Source organism: Erpetoichthys calabaricus, chromosome 11, assembly GCF_900747795.2.
Source record: "Erpetoichthys calabaricus chromosome 11, fErpCal1.3, whole genome shotgun sequence".
Taxonomy (NCBI): Eukaryota; Metazoa; Chordata; class Cladistia; order Polypteriformes; family Polypteridae; genus Erpetoichthys; species Erpetoichthys calabaricus.
Genome location: NC_041404.2, coordinates 149,841,898 through 149,865,657, shown reverse-complemented (window position 1 = coordinate 149,865,657; position 23,760 = coordinate 149,841,898). Strand labels below are relative to the sequence as shown.

Here is a 23,760-nt window from a genome sequence, read left to right as displayed (position 1 = left end):
GAGAACACACGGTAATACCCGAACTATTCCGAAGCAATGTTTACACTGTTTTGTGTGTCTCACACCCTCATACACCTTTAAAATAAGAGCATTCCTTATCTACGATGGAGCATTCGATCAGAAGAAAATATGAAGCTAGATTTAAATTAAAAGTCGTTGAAGTGGCAAAAGAAATTGGTAACTGCGCTGCTGCAACAAAATTCGATGTGTCTGAGAAACTGCTGTGAGACTGGAGGAGGCAAGAACATGTAAAAAAAAAAAAATTAAGTGACGTATTTTAGAACGGGCGTATAAGTCGGGGTCTGATTTTATGATTGATTTTTCAGGTTTCAAGACCCGACTTACTGTATATACGGTATATGCCATTTGGAATGGGATTTGTAAAAGTAGTGTTAATGTTTTTGATGTGCCATCTACTGAAATGATAAATTTAATGCATTTTATTACTACAAATGTTGTGCTATTTGCTACCTGCCAGAATGAAAGATGCAATGCATACGTTTCTGTTTAATGACATTTGGTATGGGCTATGTAAAAGCAGTGTCAAGGTTTGTGCACCATCTATTGGAATGGCAAACATAGTACACAATTAACTGATGCCAAGGTTATGGAAGGTAATTTTGTTGGTCTACAAATACTGACACTTAATCAATGACAAGCAGCCCGAAGTTGGGCCGGAGGAAATCGCATGGAAGGCATTCAAGTATGTTGCTCAGAATTTCCTTGGCAACTACAGTGCACCAAACAACTTCCAGCTGGTTAACATCATGCTTCAAGCATGCAAATTCATGAAGTGCAACAAGTCAATGAAGATTGATTTCCTGTATTCACACTTGGGACTTCTTGCCTGTTAATCTTGGTGCACACAGTGACGAAAATAGTGAAAGGTTTCCCCAGGATATAGCAATGATAGAAAAGTGAAATGTAGAGTTAGGGAATGTGAAATCCATCAATGCTGGTTGAATACTGCTGGACACTGAAAGAAGAAGCATCAGATGCTGAACTTACTGTAAGTGAAAATCAGCAGTGAAACAGTTTAAGCTCATTTGAACTAACACAATGTGTCAGGTTCATTAAGGGAATAAACACACTCAATTCAATTAAACTAATTTCACGTTTAATAAAATTCTTATGGGATACAGTCAGGAAACATTTCAAAAACATTTTTTGTCCAGTGTAAAATAAATTATCTACTTCTTCTTCTTCTTCTTTCGGCAGCTCCCTTTAGGCAGCGGAATCTTGCCTCTCCCAACTGTCCAACTTGAGCTGACCCTCTAATGTCCTCATTTCTAATCCTGTCCATCTTCGTCACACCCAATACAAATCTTAGTATCTTTAACTCTGCCACCTCCAGCTCTGTCTCCTGCTTTCTGGTCAGTGCCACCATCTCCAACCCATATAACATAGCTGGTCTCACTACCATCCTGTAGACCTTCCCTTTCACTCTTGCTGGTACCCATCTGTCACTAATCACTCCTGACACTCTTCTCCACCCATTCCACTCTGCCTGCACTCTCTTTTTCACTTCTCTTCCACAATCCCCGTTACTCTGTACTGTTGATCCCAAGTATTTAAACTCATCCACCTCTACTCTACTCCCTCGTCCTCACCATTCCACTGACCTCCATCTCATTTACACACATGTATTCTGTCTTATCTACAAAGGAGTAAAATATGCAATTTTTTTAATAAGCATCATTTGGTTTTGCTTATTTTATGCAGAAGATCTCATACCAACAGCACTATAGTCTGAGTAACTGTAGACCATAATGATGAAAGTCATCATAATCACCGAATAAGAAAAACTTGTGTTGTGTTGAAAGGTTTTAGCACTATTCTAACAAATTTACAGGTCTTACAGCTAATATTACATTAACTCAACTGAATAACATGAACGTCAATGAAAGGCAAGTACTTCTTAAGAAAAAACACTTGTGATGCCACTCACTAATTTCAAAAACTACCAATTACTAAAACAAACTTAACGGTACAAAGGTAAGTCTGTCTGCTTTGATCACAGGGTGTGTTAACAAACATCTGCTTACAGGATATATCTTACTTACACTCTTCTTTCTTTGTGCATCTTGTTGCCTTTCTTCATCAGACATTCTTACTTTACATCCCTCTTTCTGTGAGCTTCTTGTTGCTCTTTTTCATTGGATATTCAAGCCTCATTGTGGACGCTGTACAATGTGACACCCAGACGTACCCAGCATGAATTACTATCCGATGCTGGCCACCATGGATGCCTGCCAGCCACACATCTTATCACTTCATTCATATATATATATATATATATATATATATATATATATATATATATATATATATATATATATTGTAGCAGTAGAGCGTATTAGTGCTCCCTTGAACCCTCAGGTACCACTCCAAACACCGGGTAAAATTACAATTATTATTTATTTTATAATAACTATGTGCATAAAGCACCCTCCACTCCACACTACACATACAAGTACAATAATCAATAATCACTAACAATCCTCCACTCCCAGACACTTCGCCACCCTACCTCCCAGCTCAGCTCAATGTCTGGCTTTCCCAGAGTCCTTTTATATTCCCTGACCCGGAAGTGTTTCCCATCCCACAGTCCATGTGATTTATCACTTCCGGGTCAGATAAAAAGTCCTTCTCTTCAACCCGGAAACGCGTTGTTCCCTCTGGTCATATGATTATGACGTGCTTCCGGGTTATAGGGCACGTATAAGTCCTTGAGCCTCCCTGCAGCGTCCTCTGGTGAGCCCCACGGTGTCCAGCAGGGTTGGGAATAAAAACTCCATTGTCCATAATCCCCTGCTGGTCTTCGGGGCACTTCCATGCTACAGGGAGGGCTCCATCTAGCGGCCTGGGGGTATAGGCCGGGATGAACAGCCGGCCATCTCCCACAATATATATATATATATATATATATATATATATATATATATCTTCTTACATAATACACTACTGTGACTGTCTGTTTGTCTGTCCAGGATTTTAAATCACCTGTAGCTCGCAAACTGTTTCACCTGTTGACCTGAAATTTGGTACACATATACTACAGAACGTCTACTATTTGCTTTTTATTTTTATTTTATTTTATTGTAGTATCAACTTTTGGCAGCGGCCAGCAGGGCGGCTGTGCGGTGTATGCATATGGGCGCCGTTCTCATCCCTACCACCTTCGTCATCACTTTGCCTACCTCTTCATAAATTAAATCATTCTTGAGGCAGATTGAAGACTTAAATGCCAGCTTAAATGAAAAATTAAAGAAAACGTACTAAGTAATTGCAACACAAACACTGACTTAATCAGTTTTAACGCAACAAGATGCCAATGGAAGAAGAGAAAAAGCGGGCTGCTAGGGTGGAGAAAAGAAGAGCTGCTCAGGAAACAGCAAGAGCATCAACCTCTGAGCAAACAAATGATAAACGTACAGAGAAAGTGGAGGAAAACTAGGAATGCTCAAGTCAAGTGCACCATCACTGGCATATATATATATATATATATATATATATATATATATATATATATATATATATATATATATGTATCACTTATTAGCTGTCCCCTGTGGCTCCGCACACGTAGTAGTGAAACAGGACAAACTTTAAACATCAATAAACAAACAACAAGGTACGCTCCAAAATGTGGCAACAGGTAGAGCAACTTGAACAGAGGCTGGCGCTTGAGTGAGGAGGGCCCGCCCAACTCCCTACTCCTGACGTCATGCTCACCCCTCCCCTCGGCCCGCAGCCTCTGTCTTAGATTAGTGCGAATAAATCGCTCCTTTATGCGAACTATGATACATAGCGTGATGAAAGAAGTTGCAAAATAAACTGGAATGTTCAAGCAAATTATAGAAAAAATCCATTAAGTAGTTCTCTCGTGAAAAGCGGACAGACAGACATTTTGGATTTTATATATAAACTAGCCGTTCCCCTTGGCTCCGCCCACGTAGTAGTGAAACAGGATAAACAATAAACAAACAGGTATCGCTAGCTAAGCAGAGGTAAGTTACGCTCCAAATCTCAGAGGTAGACCGACTCCCCATTCCTGACTTCACGCGTCCCCCTCCCCTCAGCCTCTTTCTCAGATTGGTGCAAATATATCGCTCCTGCAAGTGAACTATGATTCTCAACGCAATGAGAGAAGTTGCAAAATCAACCAGAATGTTCAAGCAAATTCTAGAAAAAAACCTGATCTAAATTTGTTAAATAGTTCCCTCGTGAAAAGCGGACAGACAGACTGACAGACATTGGATTTTATATATATAGAGATAACTCTAGAGAAATCAAATACTTTATTATTTGGTATTGTTGGTTGGGAAAATTCATAATTACAACACTAAATAGGCTAACAGTCTTCCGCTTTTTTTTACATTTGACCTTCAGTGATATTTAAATTCATTAAGTAAGCAGAAATATAATAAGGCAAAGAGGACAATTGAAATATGTATAAAAAAGGTATTTGATGTCAGATGGCTACTTCTAGTTGCTGATGGGCTATATTGTACAGTCTCTTACGATTGTTTGTTTTGAGCAACAATAATAAAAAAAACACACACATACATTTCAATGATGGCATCAGCCATTATTTCTGGATTCTTAATTAACAGAACACAATACAGATTCTCCTTTGGCATGCGCCAATGGCCCTATACTACTTTCATACTTCAGACAGCAGGGCGCAGGTAGCAATTTTAAAGTGAGAGTGAGTGATAAGTGTGACTTTATTTCAATAAAAAATCACACACATAAATGCAGAAAACAAATATAGTTCCTCTCTGTTAGAGGAGACAAAAACATTGAACACAATCAGTGAATACAGTAAACATGGCAGAGGAGCTCGGCCCTAATCCATGAGCCCCTTGTCCCAGGCCAAGCGAGCAGCTAAGATGGAATAAAACAGCGGTGGCAAATTCCATGTAATCTCTGAACCAAGCAACAACTTGAAACATATTTTTTTCATTTTTCATATTCTTAAGTGTCAAAATTAAAGTATTCCTTAAATTTATGAGTGTAAAACCATAAATTTACTCTGATCTGATCTTCCACTTCTTTTCTTGAGTTGATACCACAGAATCCTTATTAAAGTCTTTAAATGCTGAATAAATACAGAAAGACAAAACAGAGAGCATATTCGGTGTTTGAGCACTCACTTTGCAATGAAATTTCTACTTGGGCGTACTTCATGTTTAAAGGATCTTCTGACAGACTCAAAGGCACTGTGCATTGCGGACAATCGACTGTATGATTTCAGCCATCATCCATAACAGAAAGAACATGCTGCTATCGTCCACAAACTGGTTACGCTCCATGTCACTTTATGAAATATTCTCCAAAAGTACAATAGCAAGAGCTTCAGTTAACACCACACATCAGTCACCCTTTCAATGATAAGTTATGAATTTTTTATAAATACTTGACAGCATTTAATTAAAGTTTATTACCAAACAAGCAGAGTATGATTCTGGTAACTGCCCTATCTGGACAAAGCCAAGAAGAATACCACAGAGGTTAGGATTTGCCCAGGTAACATTCAGCACCTGAACATCAGCATCTAGTAGTTTAGGGAGACATCAACCAATCACTAAGCTGCGTGAATCAAACCGTAAACTGATTCAAAGGTAACACAAAGAAAGAAAACACTCGGCTAACAGCTGTAAAGACATTATAATACAGCTGACGTCAAACTAGAAAAGACAGCAAACAAACTCCTTCACGCTCTTTGATTTCTGTAAACCTAGCATAAAACATCAGACTGCCAGAAAATGTTCTTTTTTTGAACTGTATGAACAAAGGCGGAAAATGCTTTTCTACAAAAAGAAAGCACAGCAGACAGCAGAGTATCCATGAAGAAGCATTGACTTACCTGATGCTTGATTGTAGGATGAATTCCCGAAGCCTAGGGTTAAAAAAATATAAATAATTAGAATAATATCCTGCATTACTTACGCAAACATCTCAAACGAAAGCTTGTATTTAGTTACCTACAATCCATACATTCATTTTCTGAGCCACTCTTCTGGAAGAAACATAAAGTGGAAGTGGGAATCTTATCAGCTCTCAGACTGTATAAACTATACATTAACCAGGGGTTAAGAAATGATGCCATATCAGAAAAGAATACAAATTAAAACAAGATTAGCATTATGTATCTGCCTTTCAAATAGTGCCACTCCAAACTCTCTCTCATTAGAACACTGTAGATGAGAACAGGCCATTCAGCCCAACAAAGCTCCCCAGTCCTATCCACTTAATTCTTCTAAAGTAATATATATACAGTGGTGTGAAAAACTATTTGCCCCCTTCCTGATTTCTTATTCTTTTGCATGTTTGTCACACAAAATGTTTCTGATCATCAAACACATTTAACCATTAGTCAAATACAACACAAGTAAACACAAAATGCAGTTTGTAAATGGTGGTTTTTATTATTTAGGGAGAAAAAAAAATCCAAACCTGCATGGCCCTGTGTGAAAAAGTAATTGCCCCCTGAACCTAATAACTGGTTGGGCCACCCTTAGCAGCAATAACTGCAATCAAGCGTTTGCGATTACTTGCAATGAGTCTTTTACAGCGCTCTGGAGGAATTTTGGCCCACTCATCTTTGCAAAATTGTTGTAATTCAGCTTTATTTGAGGGTTTTCTAGCATGAACCGCCTTTTTAAGGTCATGCCATAGCATCTCAATTGGATTCAGGTCAGGACTTTGACTAGGCCACTCCAAAGTCTTCATTTTGTTTTTCTTCAGCCATTCAGAGGTGGATTTGCTGGTGTGTTTTGGGTCATTGTCCTGTTGCAGCACCCAAGATCGCTTCAGCTTGAGTTGACGAACAGATGGCCGCACATTCTCCTTCAGGATTTTTTGGTAGACAGTAGAATTCATGGTTCCATCTATCACAGCAAGCCTTCCAGGTCCTGAAGCAGCAAAACAACCCCAGACCATCACACTACCACCACCATATTTTACTGTTGGTATGATGTTCTTCTTCTGAAATGCTGTGTTCCTTTTACGCCAGATGTAACGGGACATTTGCCTTCCAAAAAGTTCAACTTTTGACTCATCAGTCCACAAGGTATTTCCCCAAAAGTCTTGGCAATCATTGAGATGTTTCTTAGCAAAATTGAGACGAGCCCTAATGTTCTTTTTGCTTAACAGTGGTTTGCGTCTTGGGAATCTGCCATGCAGGCCGTTTTTGCCCAGTCTCTTTCTTATGGTGGAGTCGTGAACACTGACCTTAATTGAGGCAAGTGAGGCCTGCAGTTCTTTAGACGTTGTCCTGGGGTCTTTTGTGACCTCTCGGATGAGTCGTCTCTGCGCTCTTGGGGTAATTTTGGTCGGCCGGCCACTCCTGGGAAGGTTCACCACTGTTCCATGTTTTTGCCATTTGTGGATAATGGCTTTCACTGTGGTTTGCTGGAGTCCCAAAGCTTTAGAAATGGCTTTATAACCTTTACCAGACTGATAGATCTCAATTACTTCTGTTCTCATTTGTTCCTGAATTTCTTTGGATCTTGGCATGATGTCTAGCTTTTGAGGTGCTTTTGGTCTACTTCTCTGTGTCAGGCAGCTCCTATTTAAGTGATTTCTTGATTGAAACAGGTGTGGCAGTAATCAGGCCTGGGGGTGGCTACGGAAATTGAACTCAGGTGTGATACACCACAGTTAGGTTATTTTTTAACAAGGGGGCAATTACTTTTTCACACAGGGCCATGTAGGTTTGGATTTTTTTTCTCCCTAAATAATAAAAACCATCATTTAAAAACTGCATTTTGTGTTTACTTGTGTTATATTTGACTAATGGTTAAATGTGTTTGATGATCAGAAACATTTTGTGTGACAAACATGCAAAAGAATAAGAAATCAGGAAGGGGGCAAATAGTTTTTCACACCACTGTATACTTTTTAAAAACCACGCTTATATTAAGTTAAAAAGTGTACTAAAAAGTAAAAAATAAGTCTTTCATACATCACTCGTAAAATAAAAGGTGGGTGCTTTTGCTAAGTTTTTAAGAAGTGTTTTTTGAATGTTGATTGATGAAAAGCGCCCACGCTTTTATTTTACGAGTGATGTATGACAAACTTATTTTTTACTTTTTAGTTCACTTTTTAACTTAATATAAGTGTGGTTTTTAAAAAGTACTTTTTATATACATATTATTTTAAACTTTTAAATTTTTAGTCTTGGGTTTGTTTTAGTATAATTTTGTAATTGATATTTTAACACTTCTTTTAATATTTCTATCCGTTACCAGCGCCATCTATTGGTGAAATCTTGAACTATTCTTCATATGAAAATTTTATTTCTTAATTGACATGGATTAATTAATCAATTAGTGAAACTCATGTATTCATGTATTGTCATCGGAAGTGAGTAAGTGTGCAAAATTTCAAGTCATTTGGACAATAAGAAGTGGGTTAAATATCAATTAAAAGATTTTTTACCAGACAACAAACAGGTGAAGTTAAAATAAGCGTGGTAATAACTAATAAAAAATACACATCAAGTCAAGTTTTGAAAATCCCTAAAGTTTTACTGTCCATCACACTACTTGGTCACTTATTCCAAGTGTCTGTGGTTTCTCTATGTAAAGAAAAACTTCTTAATGTTTGTGTGAAACTTACCCTTAACAAGGGTATATAGTGCCTTTCCTAACTGTCTCTATCTACCTTTTATATAGTTCCTTTCCTAACTCTTCCTCACTCCGTCTTTTATACAGTGTCTTTTTAAACTCTATATACCTTTTGTATAGTGCCTTTCCTAACTTTATCTATCTTTTCTAAAATGCCGTTCTTAACTATACTGATCTTTGTATATTTTATATACTGCCTTTCCTATCTCTATTGATCTATCTTTTACATAGTGCCTTTCTTAACTCTATTGATCTATCAATCTATTTTACCTTTTATTTAGTTATTTTTCTTAACTCTTTTGATATACTGTATCTGTCAATTTTTATATAATGCCTTTCCTTTTCCTCTCCCTCTCTCTCTACCTTGAAATATAGTGTCTTTCCTTACTGTCTCAATCTATCTTTTCTATAGTTCCTATTTAACTCTGTTGATCTAACTGACAATATATCAATTTATCTATTATATAGTGCCTTTCCTAACTCTATATTTTACATATATTGCTGTTCTCCAAGCTATCTAGCACAAATAGTTAAAGAGTGACTATTAATATACCATTTTTTTATATATACCATTTTTCACTAAAAATTGAGCACTTAATAATTTGTTTCAATGAGTGATGGCTGTTGTCTTAAATACACAAAATGTTAACAGCTAAAAGGAGCAACAAAAAACAGATTCAATCTTGGACATATTGGATAATTAAAAGAATGACATTAATGGAACCTCAGTCAATTTCAGCACATTTCTAGAGATGGACAGGTTTAGGGTGGCAGGCTGTCCACCCTCTGTATCAGTTTAAAAGGTAAACACTTGCCTATTAAAAGAAGATCGACAAATTACCTTTACTAAAGTTCTTACTGGAAATAAAGAATGTTCAAAAAACATGAAATAAACAGGTAGTAGGGTTTCTAAAGGTTTGACTTCATTTCAGTTTCTCTGAATTTGGCTGTCTAGCAAAGACTAAGGGAATTGTCATTATTTACTGCTTAGGGTGGTTAAGTTGATTCTTTCAGTTTGTTTCTCTCCATGTTCTTCAAAAGCCAAACAGATGAATTTATATTGTCATGCATGCATGTCAGAGGGTCACCTTCCAGGCTCATAGGAGGTATGTACTTCCACTCCGGGACAGAAGAGGGTGCTGTCACTAACAGTATTGTGTTTTTAGTTCATCCACAGCACCAAGAAGACGCCCCAGGAGTTCAACTGACTCCGCCCCTTCGTGTTGGAGTTCCATAAAATCCAACTGTCCCCTGGAAGGACGTGTCTCAGTTGGACCAGAGCTGGCCGAAGGATGGAGCTCCACCATGCCAGACCTCCTCTTTTGAGCAGTATTACCTATTCTGAGGCAACCATTGCATATTGCTTTAATTGTTTAGTCCCATCATTGTCTTTATTTTCTTTTGTGTTTACAGCATCACATTAAATGGGAGCAACCTAACTGGCACACAACAAGTTTTTTGGGCTTCCCCATGTCTTAACTACACTATTAAAATTTTATCAAATATACAAGCAGCAATTATTGCAGCAATAATTCACTCCATTCACACAAAAAGGGAAAGTGAGATATAAACCAGCTGCAACAAAAACACAGAGAAACTGACTGATCAAGGTTGAAACTTTAACCACTGTGAGGACGGACATACAATGTTTTCTCACGTGTGCAGAAAAAGTCGTACAACCAAACAAACCAAACAAAACCATCATAAAAGTGCGGATAATTATTGACTTGTCTAATACTATCGTCATTTATGGCCGTCCCATTCCTTCTTCATGCGTAACACTTGTCTGACCATTTTTGAACTTCTCAATCTATTCTTAAACACTCCGCCATGGTAAAACACTTCCACAAACATTGTGCAGAAAGCCTTCTTTAGAATTTGTCTCCTCAACTCCATCAGGCTATATGATGGACAGGTTGACAGATGAGGTCAGAAAGGAGTCTCCGTGGACTATGATGTTTGCGGATGACATTGTGATCTGTAGTGAGAGTAGACAGCAAGTTGAGACAAACCTGCAGAGGTGGAGGTATGCACTGGAGAGAAGGGGAATGAGAGTCAGCAGAAGTAAGCTGGAGTACATGTGCGTGAATGAGAGGGGAAGGTGGTGGAAGGAGCACAGGTGGTGAAGGTAGACAAAAATAAATACTTGCGTTCAACAGTCCAAAGCAACGGAGAAGTATGGAAGAAAAGTGAAGAAGAGAATGCAAGCAGGGTGAACTGGGTGGAGAAAAGTGACAAGAGTGATTTGTGAGAGAAGAGTACCTGCAAGAGTGAAAGGGAAGGTTTACAAAACGATAGTAAAACCAGCTATGTTGTATGGTTTGGAGACGGTGGCCCTGACGAAAAGACAGGTAACAGAGCTGGAAGTGGCCGAGTTGAAGATGCTATGATTTTTGCTCAGAGTAACAATGATAGGCAGGATTAGGAATGAGTATATTAGAGGAACAACACAGTTTAGTGACCAAATGAGAGAGGCTAAATTGAGATGCTCTGGGCACATGCAGAGGAGAGATGAGGGGTACTTCGAGATGGAACCACCAGGAAAGAGGTACAGAGGAAGGCCAAAGAGGAAGTTTATGGATGTGGTGAGAGAGGATATGAAGGCAGTCAGTGTGGATAGAAAAAAGATGTAAAAGACAGAGATAGATGAAGACGGATGATCCACTGTGGCAACCTCTAAATGGGAGCAGCCAAAAGAAGAATAAGACTCCTTCAGGCTACAAAAAGCCGACAGCTCAAATGGAACAAATGGAAAATTAGAGTGGTCATGTCTAAGAAGGAAAACTGGAGTGAATTCCTAATAGGGAAAAAAAACATCTGTACAGTATATTAGCATTGAAGTGTGTCTTCTCCTGAGTGTTTGAGTCTGTCCTAACGGTCTCTTCTTCTTCTTCTTCTTCTTTCGGCTGCTCCTGTTAGGGGTTGCCACAGCAGATCATCTTGTTCCATATCTTTCTGTCCTCTCCATCTTGCTCTGTTACACCCATCACCTGCATGTCCTCTCTCACCACATCCATAACCCTTCTTTTAGGTCTTCCTCTTTTCCTCTTCCCTGGCAGCTCTATCCTTAGCATCCTTCTCCCAATATCCCTAGCATCTCTCCTCTGCACATGTCCAAACCAACACAATCTCGCCTCTCTGACTTTGTCTCCCAACCGTCCAACTTGAGCTGACCCTCTAATGTCCTCATTTCTAATCCTGTCCATCCTCGTCACACCCAATGCAAATCTTAGTATCTTTAACTCTGCCACCTCCAGCTCTGTCTCCTGCTTTCTGGTCAGTGCCACCGTCTCCAACCCATATAACATAGCTGGTCTCACTACCATCCTATAGACCTTCCCTTTCACTCTTGCTGATACCCGTCAGTCACAAATCACTCCTGACACTCTTCTCCACCCATTCCACCCTGCCTGCACTCTCTTTTTCACTTCTCTTCCACAATCCCCATTACTCTGTACTGTTGATCCCAAGTATTTAAACTCATCCACCTTTGCCAACTCTACTCCTTGCATCCTCACCATTCCACTGACCTCCCTCTCATTTACACACATGTATTCTGTCTTATTTCTACTGACCTTCATTCCTCTCCTCTCTAGAGCAGATCTCCACCTCTCCAGGGTCTCCTCAACCTGCTCCCTACTATCACTACAGACCTAGCGGTCTCTAAAAACCATAAAACAGAGGGTACCTCAAGAAAGAAATGGAAGTCTGCCAACAGATGTAGAATGACGACAAAGGGCACCATTCACAGAACTAACCTACTTTGTGAGTCTGCTGAAATGAGACAACAGACCTCTTCTGTTTCCCAATGGGCTTCTTTCAGCTGTACTTATTTAGCATCCAGCGTTAAAATAAGCCAAGTGCATATTTTCATTGCATTTCACTTTCCTTTATCTGCAGAGGGTCGAAAGATAATTTGTCTATTTCAAGGAAATGAATTCCCCGGGAATCAGCACCCCTCGTGAAATGCACTTTACATTTTTTTTTAAATGTTGTGAAAGGCGCTATATAGCGCCCGACCCGGCACAGACTGACGCAGAGGCACGTAATAAATAAACAGATTTTAATTTTTCTTCAGCTCTGGGGCACGCCTTCCCCGTGTCCCACAGGCTCAACACAGTCCCAAAACACTCACAATAATCACATTAATCCTTCTGGCACCACCACTCCTCCTCAGGCTTCAAAAGCTTTTATAACCCACCCAGAAGCGTTCCAGGAGCTTGACCACCTGGTCCTAATTGCACTTCCGGGTGGGGCTGCTGATTTGTCCAGCCGGGCTGTTGGAAGGAGACAGCCCCCCTTAGCGGCCACCACGGGCCCCAACCAAACTGTGGAGGACACCATCTCCCATGGAGCCCTACGGGAGGCTGGGTAATCAGCGCTGGTCAGGGAGGCTGCCACCAAGCGCCCCGGGGGAGGTATTGAGCTGTCCATGGCTGCTCCCCCGGAACATACACAACAGGGGCGTCCCGGCCGTTCGTCACAATGTCTACAATCATAAATAAAATAAAGTTTTTGAAAAAGCAGGCAGCAAATGAAATGAAAGCAGAATGTAAAATTGGAGGAAAATCAATGATTCAATATTGAATATAGCGCGTTCACACAGTCGCCTGCACTTCTAGGACAGCTTATGCTTTGATCATCTGACTTAATGGAATTAAAGTAGGGGTGCTTCAGCAGCATCTGCAAAAAGTACAGCAAAAAACAGATGAAAGTTAATTCCATTATGGAAGTGAAACTTACACAAACAATGTTCTGGCTGTTCAGCCTTCATCAAATGAGTCACAATAACCAAAGCATTATGTATGTACGAGCGTAGTGCATGCCTGCTCTTAGGTTGCAGACAGTACATGTTTGTTTCCTGGATTAGATTACGATGCTGTGAAGTTGTAGAAGAAGGTCTCAATTTAGTAACACTTTTACACCATCCGTTTCTGTAGAACATCAGAACAACCAAGATGACAACAGGCAATTTAGCCCACCAAAGCTCGCCAGTCCTCTCCACTTTAACTCTCCTAAAATAATATCAAGTCGAGTTTTCAAAGTCCCTAAAGTCCTACTGTCTACCACATTACTTGGTAGCTTATTCCATGTGCCCTGTGCTTCATTGTAGCATTACAGTTTGACGCAAAGCCTACTGGTCTTCTGTGGGGGTCAATTAAGACATAATTATGCATTTCCGCATTGGTTCTTCAACTTTTTTATTACTCATGAACGAACTTTGCCTTTTTTGTGTCTTCGAGAAGCAGTCAACCCTTTGTCCCGCCTTGAAGAATTGCTGCCATCAATCATACATCCCCCTTGAAGAACCGCCAACACAGGTCATAGCAGAGCCATCGTGTTTGTTTTTAAACTGTCCGCTGCGACACATCGCAAGGCACTCAGCAAATTGTTTGCACCCCGTTCCAATTTTGCGTCCTATTGTGAATCTTGACCCAAATTCACACAAGACGTGACCCATAGTTTAAGAACCTACAGGTGCTGGTCATAAAATTAGAATATCATGACAAAGTTGATTTATTTCAGTAATTCCATTCAAAAAGTGAAACTTGTATATTAGATTCATTCATTACACACAGACTGATGTATTTCAAATGTTTATTTCTTTTAATGTTGATGATTATAACTGACAACTAATGAAAGTCCCAAATTCAGTATCTCGGAAAATTAGAATATCAATTAAGACCAATGCAAAAAAAGGATTTTTAGAAATGTTGGCCAACAGAAAGGTATAAACATGAAAAGTATGAGCATGTACAGCACTCAATATTTAGTTGGGGCTCCTTTGGCCTGGATTACTGCAGCAATGCGGCGTGGCATGGAGTCGATCAGTCTGTGGCACTGCTCGGGTGTTATGAGAGCCCATGTTGCTCTGATAGTGGCCTTCAGCTCTTCTGAATTGTTGGGTCTGGCATATTGCATCTTCCTCTTCACAATACCCCATAGATTTTCTATGGGGTTAAGGTCAGGCGAGTTTGCTGGCCAATCAAGAACAGGGGTACCATGGTCCTTAAACCAGGTACTGGTAGCTTTGGCACTGTGTGCAGGTGCCAGGTCCTGTTGGAAAATGAAATCTGCATCTCCATAAAGTTCGTCAGCAGCAGGAAGCATGAAGTGCTCTAAAACTTCCTGGTAGACGGCTGCATTGACCTTGGACCTCAGAAAACACAATGGACCAACACCAGCAGATGACATGGCACCCCAAACCATCACTAACTGTGGAAACTTTACACTGGACCTCACGCAACGTGGATTCTGTGCCTCTCCTCTCTTCCTTCAGACTCTGGGACCTTGATTTCCAAAGGAAATGCAAAATTTACTTTCATCAGAGAACATAACTTTGGACCACTCAACAGCAGTCCAGTCCTTTTTGTCTTTAGCCCAGGCAAGACGCTTCTGACGCTGTCTCTTGTTCAAGAGTGGCTTGACACAAGGAATGCGACAGCTGAAACCCATGTCTTGCATACGTCTGTGTGTGGTGGTTCTTGAAGCACTGACTCCAGCTGCAGTCCACTCTTTGTGAATCTCCCCCACATTTTTGAATGGGTTTTGTTTCACAATCATCTCCAGGGTGCGGTTATCCCTATTGCTTGTACACTTTTTTCTACCACATCTTGTCCTTCCCTTCGCCTCTCTATTAATGTGCTTGGACACAGAGCTCTGTGAACAGCCAGCCTCTTTAGCAATGACTTTTTGTGTCTTGCCCTCCTTGTGCCAGGTGTCAATGGTCGTCTTTTGGACAACTGTCAAGTCAGCAGTCTTCCCCATGATTGTGTAGCCTACAGAACTCGACTGAGAGACCATTTAAAGGCTTTTGCAGGTGTTTGGAGTTAATTAGCTGATTAGAGTGTGGCACCAGGTGTCTTCAATATTGAACCTTTTCACAATATTCGAATTTTCTGAGATACTGAATTTGGGACTTTCATTAGTTGTCAGTTATAATCATCAACAATAAAAGAAATAAACATTTGATTAAACATCAGTCTGTGTGTAATGAATGAATCTAATATACAAGTTTCACTTTTTGAATGGAATTACTGAAATAAATCAACTTTGTCATGATATTCTAATTTTATGACCAGCACCTGTATGTTATAAGTGATAAGCTTCTTCAACTAATGACATCAACATCTTATACAGCATGAACCTTGGATTTTAAAATTAAGATGATAATCCATAACAGCAAGATGTGCTCTACAGCTCAATGATTTGACACCAACATACGAAATGAAAAGATGAATCCTTCCACAAATGTATCATCAAGACCACTTAGTTCCCTTCAGTGTCTCTGCAGCCAGATCCAAACCTGGTACCTTCAGGCAGAAAGAAGAAAACCCACCTTGAATTTGTTTCCAGTTCATTTCAGGGCAAGTCCTTGCTTAAATACACATTCACTAACATAGTGACAGCTCAGATTCACAAGTTCACCTCAAACATTTATCTTAGGAATATGCTGACATGAGCAGAACTTGTAAACACTGGCTGAGTTTCTACACCTGTGAGGCAGAAGCAGCAATCATTGACACACCATGCTACCCTACAAAATTCAATTTGTTTTCTGACCCATAGTACTAGGGTGTTGTACCGTGTAAGCCATTATGAATGTAGAGAAAAGCCAAGCAAAATGACACCTTTTATTGGCTAACTAAAAAGATTGCAATATGCAAGCTTTCGAGGCAACTCAGGCCCCTTCTTCAGGCGAGACGTAATACAGAAACTGGAGTTCCCTGTGTTTATATACACACTCTACGGCAAGTAACAACATTGGTAAATCTTTAAATGAGAAATTTTAAATGTAAAAAATTAATAGATTCATTCAGGCTAGGGTTAATTTAACAAGAGAGAGAAGAACAATGAATGGTCAAGATCTTTGGATAAGATAACTGTCCAACAAAGTCTTTTGAAGTTTGTAATGAGTTTTTTCAAAACAATGTGGATCTGTAGTCAGGTTGTCTGTCATTCTGAGAGATGTAAACAATCCTCATATCTGGCCATAAGACTCATGTCTCTATTCACACCATGTTGTAATGTATTAAATTTTAGCATGAGTTTAACTTCCCATTCTTTTCTCTCTTGCTGTGTTTTGAAGTTGCCCATAAGCCCTGTGACTTTAAAGTCCCTCTCACAGTGTCCATGGCTGTTGAAGTGACCCATTAATCCACTTGCTGGTCTCATGTAACTAGACCCCATCCAGCCAGATCTGGGCACAATCCAGGAATTAAATACTCAATTTCTTTATGATTTTTTACACTTCATAAATGTGTCTAGGTGGTACTGACTTAAGAACACTTTTACAGGGGTTTTAGCTCTTGTGGCAGATTCACTCAGGCTGTAGCTGCATCTTTTTCTGGGTCCCCAAATCGAGCTGCTACTGAGTTGGCAAGGTAGGATCCAGCATGAGTCAAAACGCATAGCAAAAGTAATCCCACTGTCTTTAAAAAAAAAAAGTTTAGGGAATTTTTTAAAAAGTAAAAATCATAAAAATACCAAAAAAAGTTATTACACACACTGAATAAAAGACAACAAAAAGGGAAAAAAGGTTTCTTCACTGTTTCTGTACAATCTTAGCGTTGTCATGTTAAACTTCAGTTACAGTATGTTCTGTACTTAAAAGTTGTGTTACTTTTCTATGGCAAACTTACATTGGTTTCACTTCAGTAAGCTCAGTACGTTCCATACGTTCAGCATGGTTTGAAACTGTTGGCCTTCCATGCCTTACCAACTGCAAGTCAGATTGTAGACTGAACTCGTCTCTAGTCATAATTCCATCTACAAGTTAGCTTATAGGGGTTGTAACAGAACTTTCCATTAACTATGCAATACCAGTTATTGGAAGTTAATGAACAGGTTTAAAATAGTACCTTCCCTTAACTATGTACTAATATATTGGAAAACATTTTAACATGGTGGCGCAGTGGTAGAGCTGCTGCCTCACAGATAGGAGACCTGGGTTTGCTTCCCGGGTCCTCCCTGTGTGGAGTTTGCATGTTCTCCCCGTGTCTGCGTGGGTTTCCTCCCACAGTCCAAAGACATGCAGGTTAGGTGCATTGCCGATACTAAATTGTCCCTAGTATGTGTGTGTGTGCCCTGTGGTGGGCTGGTGCCCTGCCCAGGATTTGTTCTTGTGCTGGCTGGGATTGGCTCCAGCAGACCACTGTGTTAGGATATAGTGGGTTGGTTAATGACTGACTGACTGACATTTTAACATAACTAGAAAAATACATATATCAATTTAGCATAACCTAAGTAACAAACAAATGGCTCATGGATAGACATCAAAATACTGTGATGTAAGTTGACCGGATTCATGAAGGAGACAACTTCTGCAGTCTTTGTTAATCTTTACTTTTCTTGTTTTTCTTTTCCGGTTCTTCTGTGGTAGCATTCTGTATTACACACACTGTACTACCTGATCAAAGTCCTGTGTAACAACAGCCTGCGATGTTTGAATGTTTGAGTGAGTCGTCAGTGTTCATCTATTAGTCAGAGCCAGGAAGCAGAGAGAAAGTCTCACCTGGAGGAGCGGAGGGAGAAGAGAAGGACTGTTTATTATTTGTGTTTGTGGCATTTAGACTTTGTGCACACAAAGGAGGTTACTGCGATTAATAAAAATAACTTTTATTTAAACTTGGAACTGTGCCAGGTCCAATTGTGGCACCCACTTGTGGTCACACCTTCATACATAACAATTGCCCTTGTCTCTAAAATAAAATCCCACACTTTGGATATACACAAGAGTGACAATTCCAGACCATGAGTGACCACTGAGTTAATGTGTGTTTATTACTTGTGACTTGACATTTGGAAAGTAGAGCTGCAGATGAGGATCTGAGTGAGCGAGAGGGAATGTAAGTCTGTAGGAGATCAGTGAGGTAGGGAGGAGCAAGATTGTGAAGAGCTTTAAATGTTAAGAGCAGTATTTCCTTGGTTTGTGTGTGTGTGTGCCCTGCGGTGGGCTGGTGCCCTGCCCGGGGTTTGTTCCTGCCTTGTGCCCTGTACTGGCTGGGATTGGCTCCAGCAGACTCCTGTGACCCTGTGTTAGGATATAGCAGGTTGGACAATGACTGACTGACTGACTTTGAGTGACAATTCCAGACCATGAGTGACCACTGAATTAATGTGTGTTTATTACTTGTGATTGTGACATTTGGAGTTTGTACAGCCAAAGAAGGCACTGTGATTTATAAAATAACTTTTATTTGAAATTGGATCTGTGCCAGGTCCAATTGTGTCTGGATTTTGGGGACCAGTGGTGCACCCTGTGGTCACACACTCGTACATATTACTGACCCTTGTCTCTAAAATAAAATCCCAAACTTTGGACATACACGAGAGTGATGATTCCAGACCATTGGTGTCCACTGAGTCAATGTGTGTATGCTTATGTGGACTGTACATACTGTACAAATACAGGCTGACTAACAAGAAAGATCACTTCAAATAATCAGAAACAACTTCCACCTTTTCTAGTCGGAGGACTTTGACAGGCATTGCTGTGACAGACTTTTATTGTACAAAGAAGGCAGAATCAGCAACTATTGAGACAAGTGCCCGCTCCTTCCTTCCCTCCCACCCCTGCTGTCACCACCTGACGTGATGCAAGATGACTAGCAAAGACTTGGCATGCTTGTATAAATCTCGCAGGATATGAGGAGGTTAAACCTGCCAGATGTTCATTTCCATAACATGATATGTCACAGGTAAATCCTGATTTAAACATGTCCAAAGGCAACAATTTGATCACATTTGTCTCCTGAAGTAATACATGGTGTCATTCTGTAACATAAGCAGGTAATTTTTTGTCTCAGGCAGGCCCTGTCAATGTATGAGGAAGTCATTTCTGAAGGCATTGAGATACACAGATAGAGAGAGAGAGACAGAAAGAGCAAAGGGACAGAGAGGACAGTTTAACGCTTACTAGCAGGGGTATCCGGTGTAGCCCATGTTAAGGGCAACAACCACCCTGTGGTGGGGGCACCAATTTAATTTTAGAACCATAGCCTACAGTGTCCCCTGTATGGACAGCGAATCTGGGCAAAATATGGCAGAGACCAATTTAACGTGTAGATTTGTAGATTGGAAAAAGCACAGACACAGCTACACACACACACACACACAAAACACGTTCGGCTTTACATATTAAATTTCCTAACAGTAACAGGATAATTAAAGATAAATACATTTTACGAGAGGATATGGACTGGCTGGCATTCTGGCCAGGATGGACAGAGTTATACACAGCTGTGATGCTGTTAAAATGGAAGGATGGGTTATCCTGCAGGTTAGGGTTAGAGTTAGGGATAATTCTTTGCCTGACTGGGAGGCTGTAATATTGAATGAGTGTGGAGGTACTGCTTCCTGGAGTGATTTACATCCCTAACAAAATGAATGGCAGTACCCCTACGGTTGCACTCCCATGTACACAACTGCAGGGAGGCATGGAAGTTATTGTCCCGCTGGACAGCCCTGCTGGGTTTCATGGGAGTGTGACAGTCCGGGTAGGCTCCACACTCTAAGGTGGCTTCCAAAAGCCACTGGAACCCGGAACCATTGACAACGAACCCAAGGATGACCCGGGCAAATGAGGAAACACATAGACAGCCAAGGGGTTGGTGCAAATTGTTTCATTGCTTTAATTTACAAGAGTTCAACAGTGCAGCAAGTCAAGTGCAGAGTGGAAGTTAAAAATTTCCAAATAAATACAGTAACTCCATTAAAACGAGGTTAAAACATACAGCAGGAAACAGTTCTAAAAAATCTATCCTAGGGGTCTCTTTCTAAAACCTTGACGTCTCCCAGCTGGGATGTTGTAGCCAGAGGAGACGTCCTTCCAACAGGCGCAGCCAACCTTATAAATGGGCTTCCATGCCAGGCAAGGATCTCAGAACATCTCCAGCTGGGGTCCCAGCTCCTGAGTTGCGTCTCGCACGGTGTTGACTGGAAATTCTTAAATTGCCCGGTGTGGAAATGTGTGTAAATTGGCTCTGCCGTGGACCTAGAATCCTGTCCATGTTCATTAGGAGATAACTTCTGACTCCCCTGAATTGGATTATGCAGGTTCAAGAATGTTATTCCTTATTAAACATTTGGCCTGCTCTTAATTGTTCCCCCACTTTCATCTTTGCTCTCTGGCTAACACATCATCAGCCTCTCTTTGACACTGGCCCTTGCAATGACCCAACTGTCAAAGTTATGGTGTCATCAACTGTCAAAGTTATGGTGTCATCCTATGGTGCGCAGAGTACGGGCAGAATCATAAATGTGACATTTTCTACTAACGCATTAAAAGAATGGAGGTGAGGAATGATCAGAGGTAGCCATCTTCAAAAATGTTAACAAAAATGAAGTCCCATTGTCTGTTTCCCTTATTGCCAATTCATTAATTATTCTTCCCGTGCTCGTAACACACACTTATGGGCACTGCCCTTTTTTCCACCTTTATGTCATTTTCTTTTCAAATTCGGTCCCACGCAGAACAGTTAGCATCTTAAATTTAGAAGTAATCTCTGTTCAGCTCTAGTAACAACCGTAGCTCCAATCCCATACATAGACGAGGAATGCTAAACACGCTTTGCTACACGCTCATCCCCTGACAATAAGAACAGTAATTCAAGCTGAAAGTAAGTAAAGCTGCCCAACTTGGCGTTGCAAGCGCGCCTGAAATGAGAAACTTTCACGAGCGCTTTGGATTCTGAATTTATATTCAAATGCCGCTCAGAAATTAAACCCCCTGTGGCTTTCTTCAATTTGTTTCCATGATTTCATCAGCCTTCAGCTGGTTATGAGATTTCTGACCCCTTGAATATGGGTCGCTGAACAGAAAGGGTCGCACATGTTCTTGTTAAAACCTTACATCCCCAATCTGTCTCTTTTTTTTCTGAAAGCCCAAATACACAGACTTCTTGATTTATTTATTTTTTTTTTGCAGTATTCCTCTACAATGCTGAACATGTGTTAATACGTTTAAAGATACTGGCCTAAAGGAATAATTGACTTTCTAAGTTGGTTTTGTTTCTGTTGTGCAGTTTGAAAAGCGATCATTGCATACAGATTTAATGTCATTTGTGACTAGGTCTGGGATACCCTTTACACATACATATATATTCAGGTGTGTTTGGCAACTAAGTTAACTGACATAAAAGTTTCATATTTTTTAGTTACTTCATCCATGAGTCAGTTATTACATTGTTATTTATTAAATAGTTTTGCAATAATGAGTCATATTCAGAAGTCATACAGTATCTGTCCTGTGAGTCTGTATCCTTGTTTATTTATGTTTCGGCTGCTGTATTCATGTTAAATTCCCCTTGGGATTAACAAAGTTTATCTAATCTAATCTAAGAGACCGGTACAAATGTAACTTATTATTATTATTATTATTATCTGCAGCTCCAGACAGAGATGTTTTGCCTGCACACTTGGAATCGACAGATCACTGCACGGACGTGCAGCATTTAACACCTCAGCAGCATCTGACAACACAGCACTCCACATCTCTACTGCGCCACCTAACAGCAAAGCGCTCCAGACCTCTTCTGATGTGATTTTTGTCACCAGCTGTTTACGAAGAGGTTTATGTCGTTTCAGGAAGTCAGAAGTCACTAGGGACGGAGACATAAAACACAGGAGCTATGTAATAGTTACATAGGCCAGGGGTGAGTCACCCATAGTTTGAACTGGCATTCCATCAACAGCAGCAGGGGCACCTGTAAATGGCAAGCCTTCAAAAATCACAAACAGAATTCCATTTATTGTGGAAACAGTGAGCAGTCCTTTTAAGAGCCATGCAAAGAGCAAAAGGATCCACTTTGGCATAACATTATTATTGTTATTTCTGGACTGATATCTACTAGCTGTATAACCTGTCTAAGGTTAATCAACAAAGACCTCAGCGTTAAAGTTTGCAGTGCACCATGTAATGCATTTGCCACCATTTGGTATGGGATTTGAAAAAGTGGTGTTAATATTTGTGATACGCTATCTGCTGGAATAATGAATGCATTTTACTACTACAAATGTTTGTGACATGCCATTGGTTGGAATGATAAATGCAATGCATATGCCTGGGTCAGTAAAAGCAGTATTAAGGTTTGTGATGTGCCAACTGCTGGAATGAAAAATGCAATGCATTTTACTACTAGAAATGTTTGCGATGCAGCATTTGTTGGACTGGCAAATGCAATGCATAGGTTTCTGTTATTTTCCATTTGGTATAGGATTCATAAAAGAAGTGTTAATGTTTGTGATGTGCTATCTGCTGCAAGGACGAATGCAATGTATTTTACTAATACAAATGTTTGTGATGAGCTGTCTGTTGGAATGACAAATACAATGCATATTATTGCTGAAAATGTTTGTGATGCGACATTTATTCTAATGGCAGACACATAGCAACTGGATGGACACACAAACAGACACTTACTCATTTAATAAGGTGGATGTCATAACCAATATTTCTTGCCCACCAATCTCAGTATTGATGATGGTTCTGCACCCATGGACATCACATATTTTATTTCATTTTGTAAAATTTTGTTAATACCTGCAATCTACTTAATTTCTATTTTCAATCACAATACCTGTTAAACATCTCTTAAGTTCCCACAGCACGTGTTTTTGTCAAAAAGGACCACCAGACGCCTTTTAGCTTGCAGGACAGTTTGAAACAGCCAAGGCCTTTAGAGAAGGGCGACACAGCTGAGTTTCATTTTGCACATACAGTAGTTTCTATTACGCATTTCATTGTTTTAATACCAATTTTGAGCGTTTTGTTGTTTTAAAGCTTATCATTTTTATAGTTTTATATTTTTCCGATGTTTGGAGAATGTACTGTCTCTCGAAGCCTGTACAGCCATATGTTATAAGTGCCCTTAGGGATGGTCTGCCTCCCCAACTGGGATGAAAGATGATTACTGGCCTAGATGGGAGGCCATAATGGATGGGCAGTATATATGAAGGAGTAACCTGGTTGGGATGGTGCTTGATTGGGGTGGAAAACAAATGGATGGACTAGGTGAGGTTATAATAATAATAATACTAAAAAGATGAAATTTCTATAGCACCTTTCCCATGCTAGAGGCACTTGTCTGTCAAAGAGCAGTTACTTTCTAGTACAACAGATGGC

The 23,760-nt window shown here is 40.0% G+C and overlaps 1 protein-coding gene across 13 annotated transcripts in view; it reads right to left on the bottom strand.

The window, feature by feature from the left end:
- rbfox1 (RNA binding fox-1 homolog 1) overlaps positions 1 to 23,760 on the bottom strand; it is a 2,603,746-nt gene that overhangs the window by 2,299,103 nt on the left and 280,883 nt on the right. For all 13 annotated transcript variants that reach the window (XM_051933405.1, XM_051933409.1, XM_051933407.1 and 10 more), the window contains exon 2: positions 5,873 to 5,905. In XM_051933405.1, the coding sequence (XP_051789365.1) occupies positions 5,873 to 5,905 (33 nt within the window). The remainder of the gene's footprint in view (positions 1 to 5,872; positions 5,906 to 23,760) is intronic.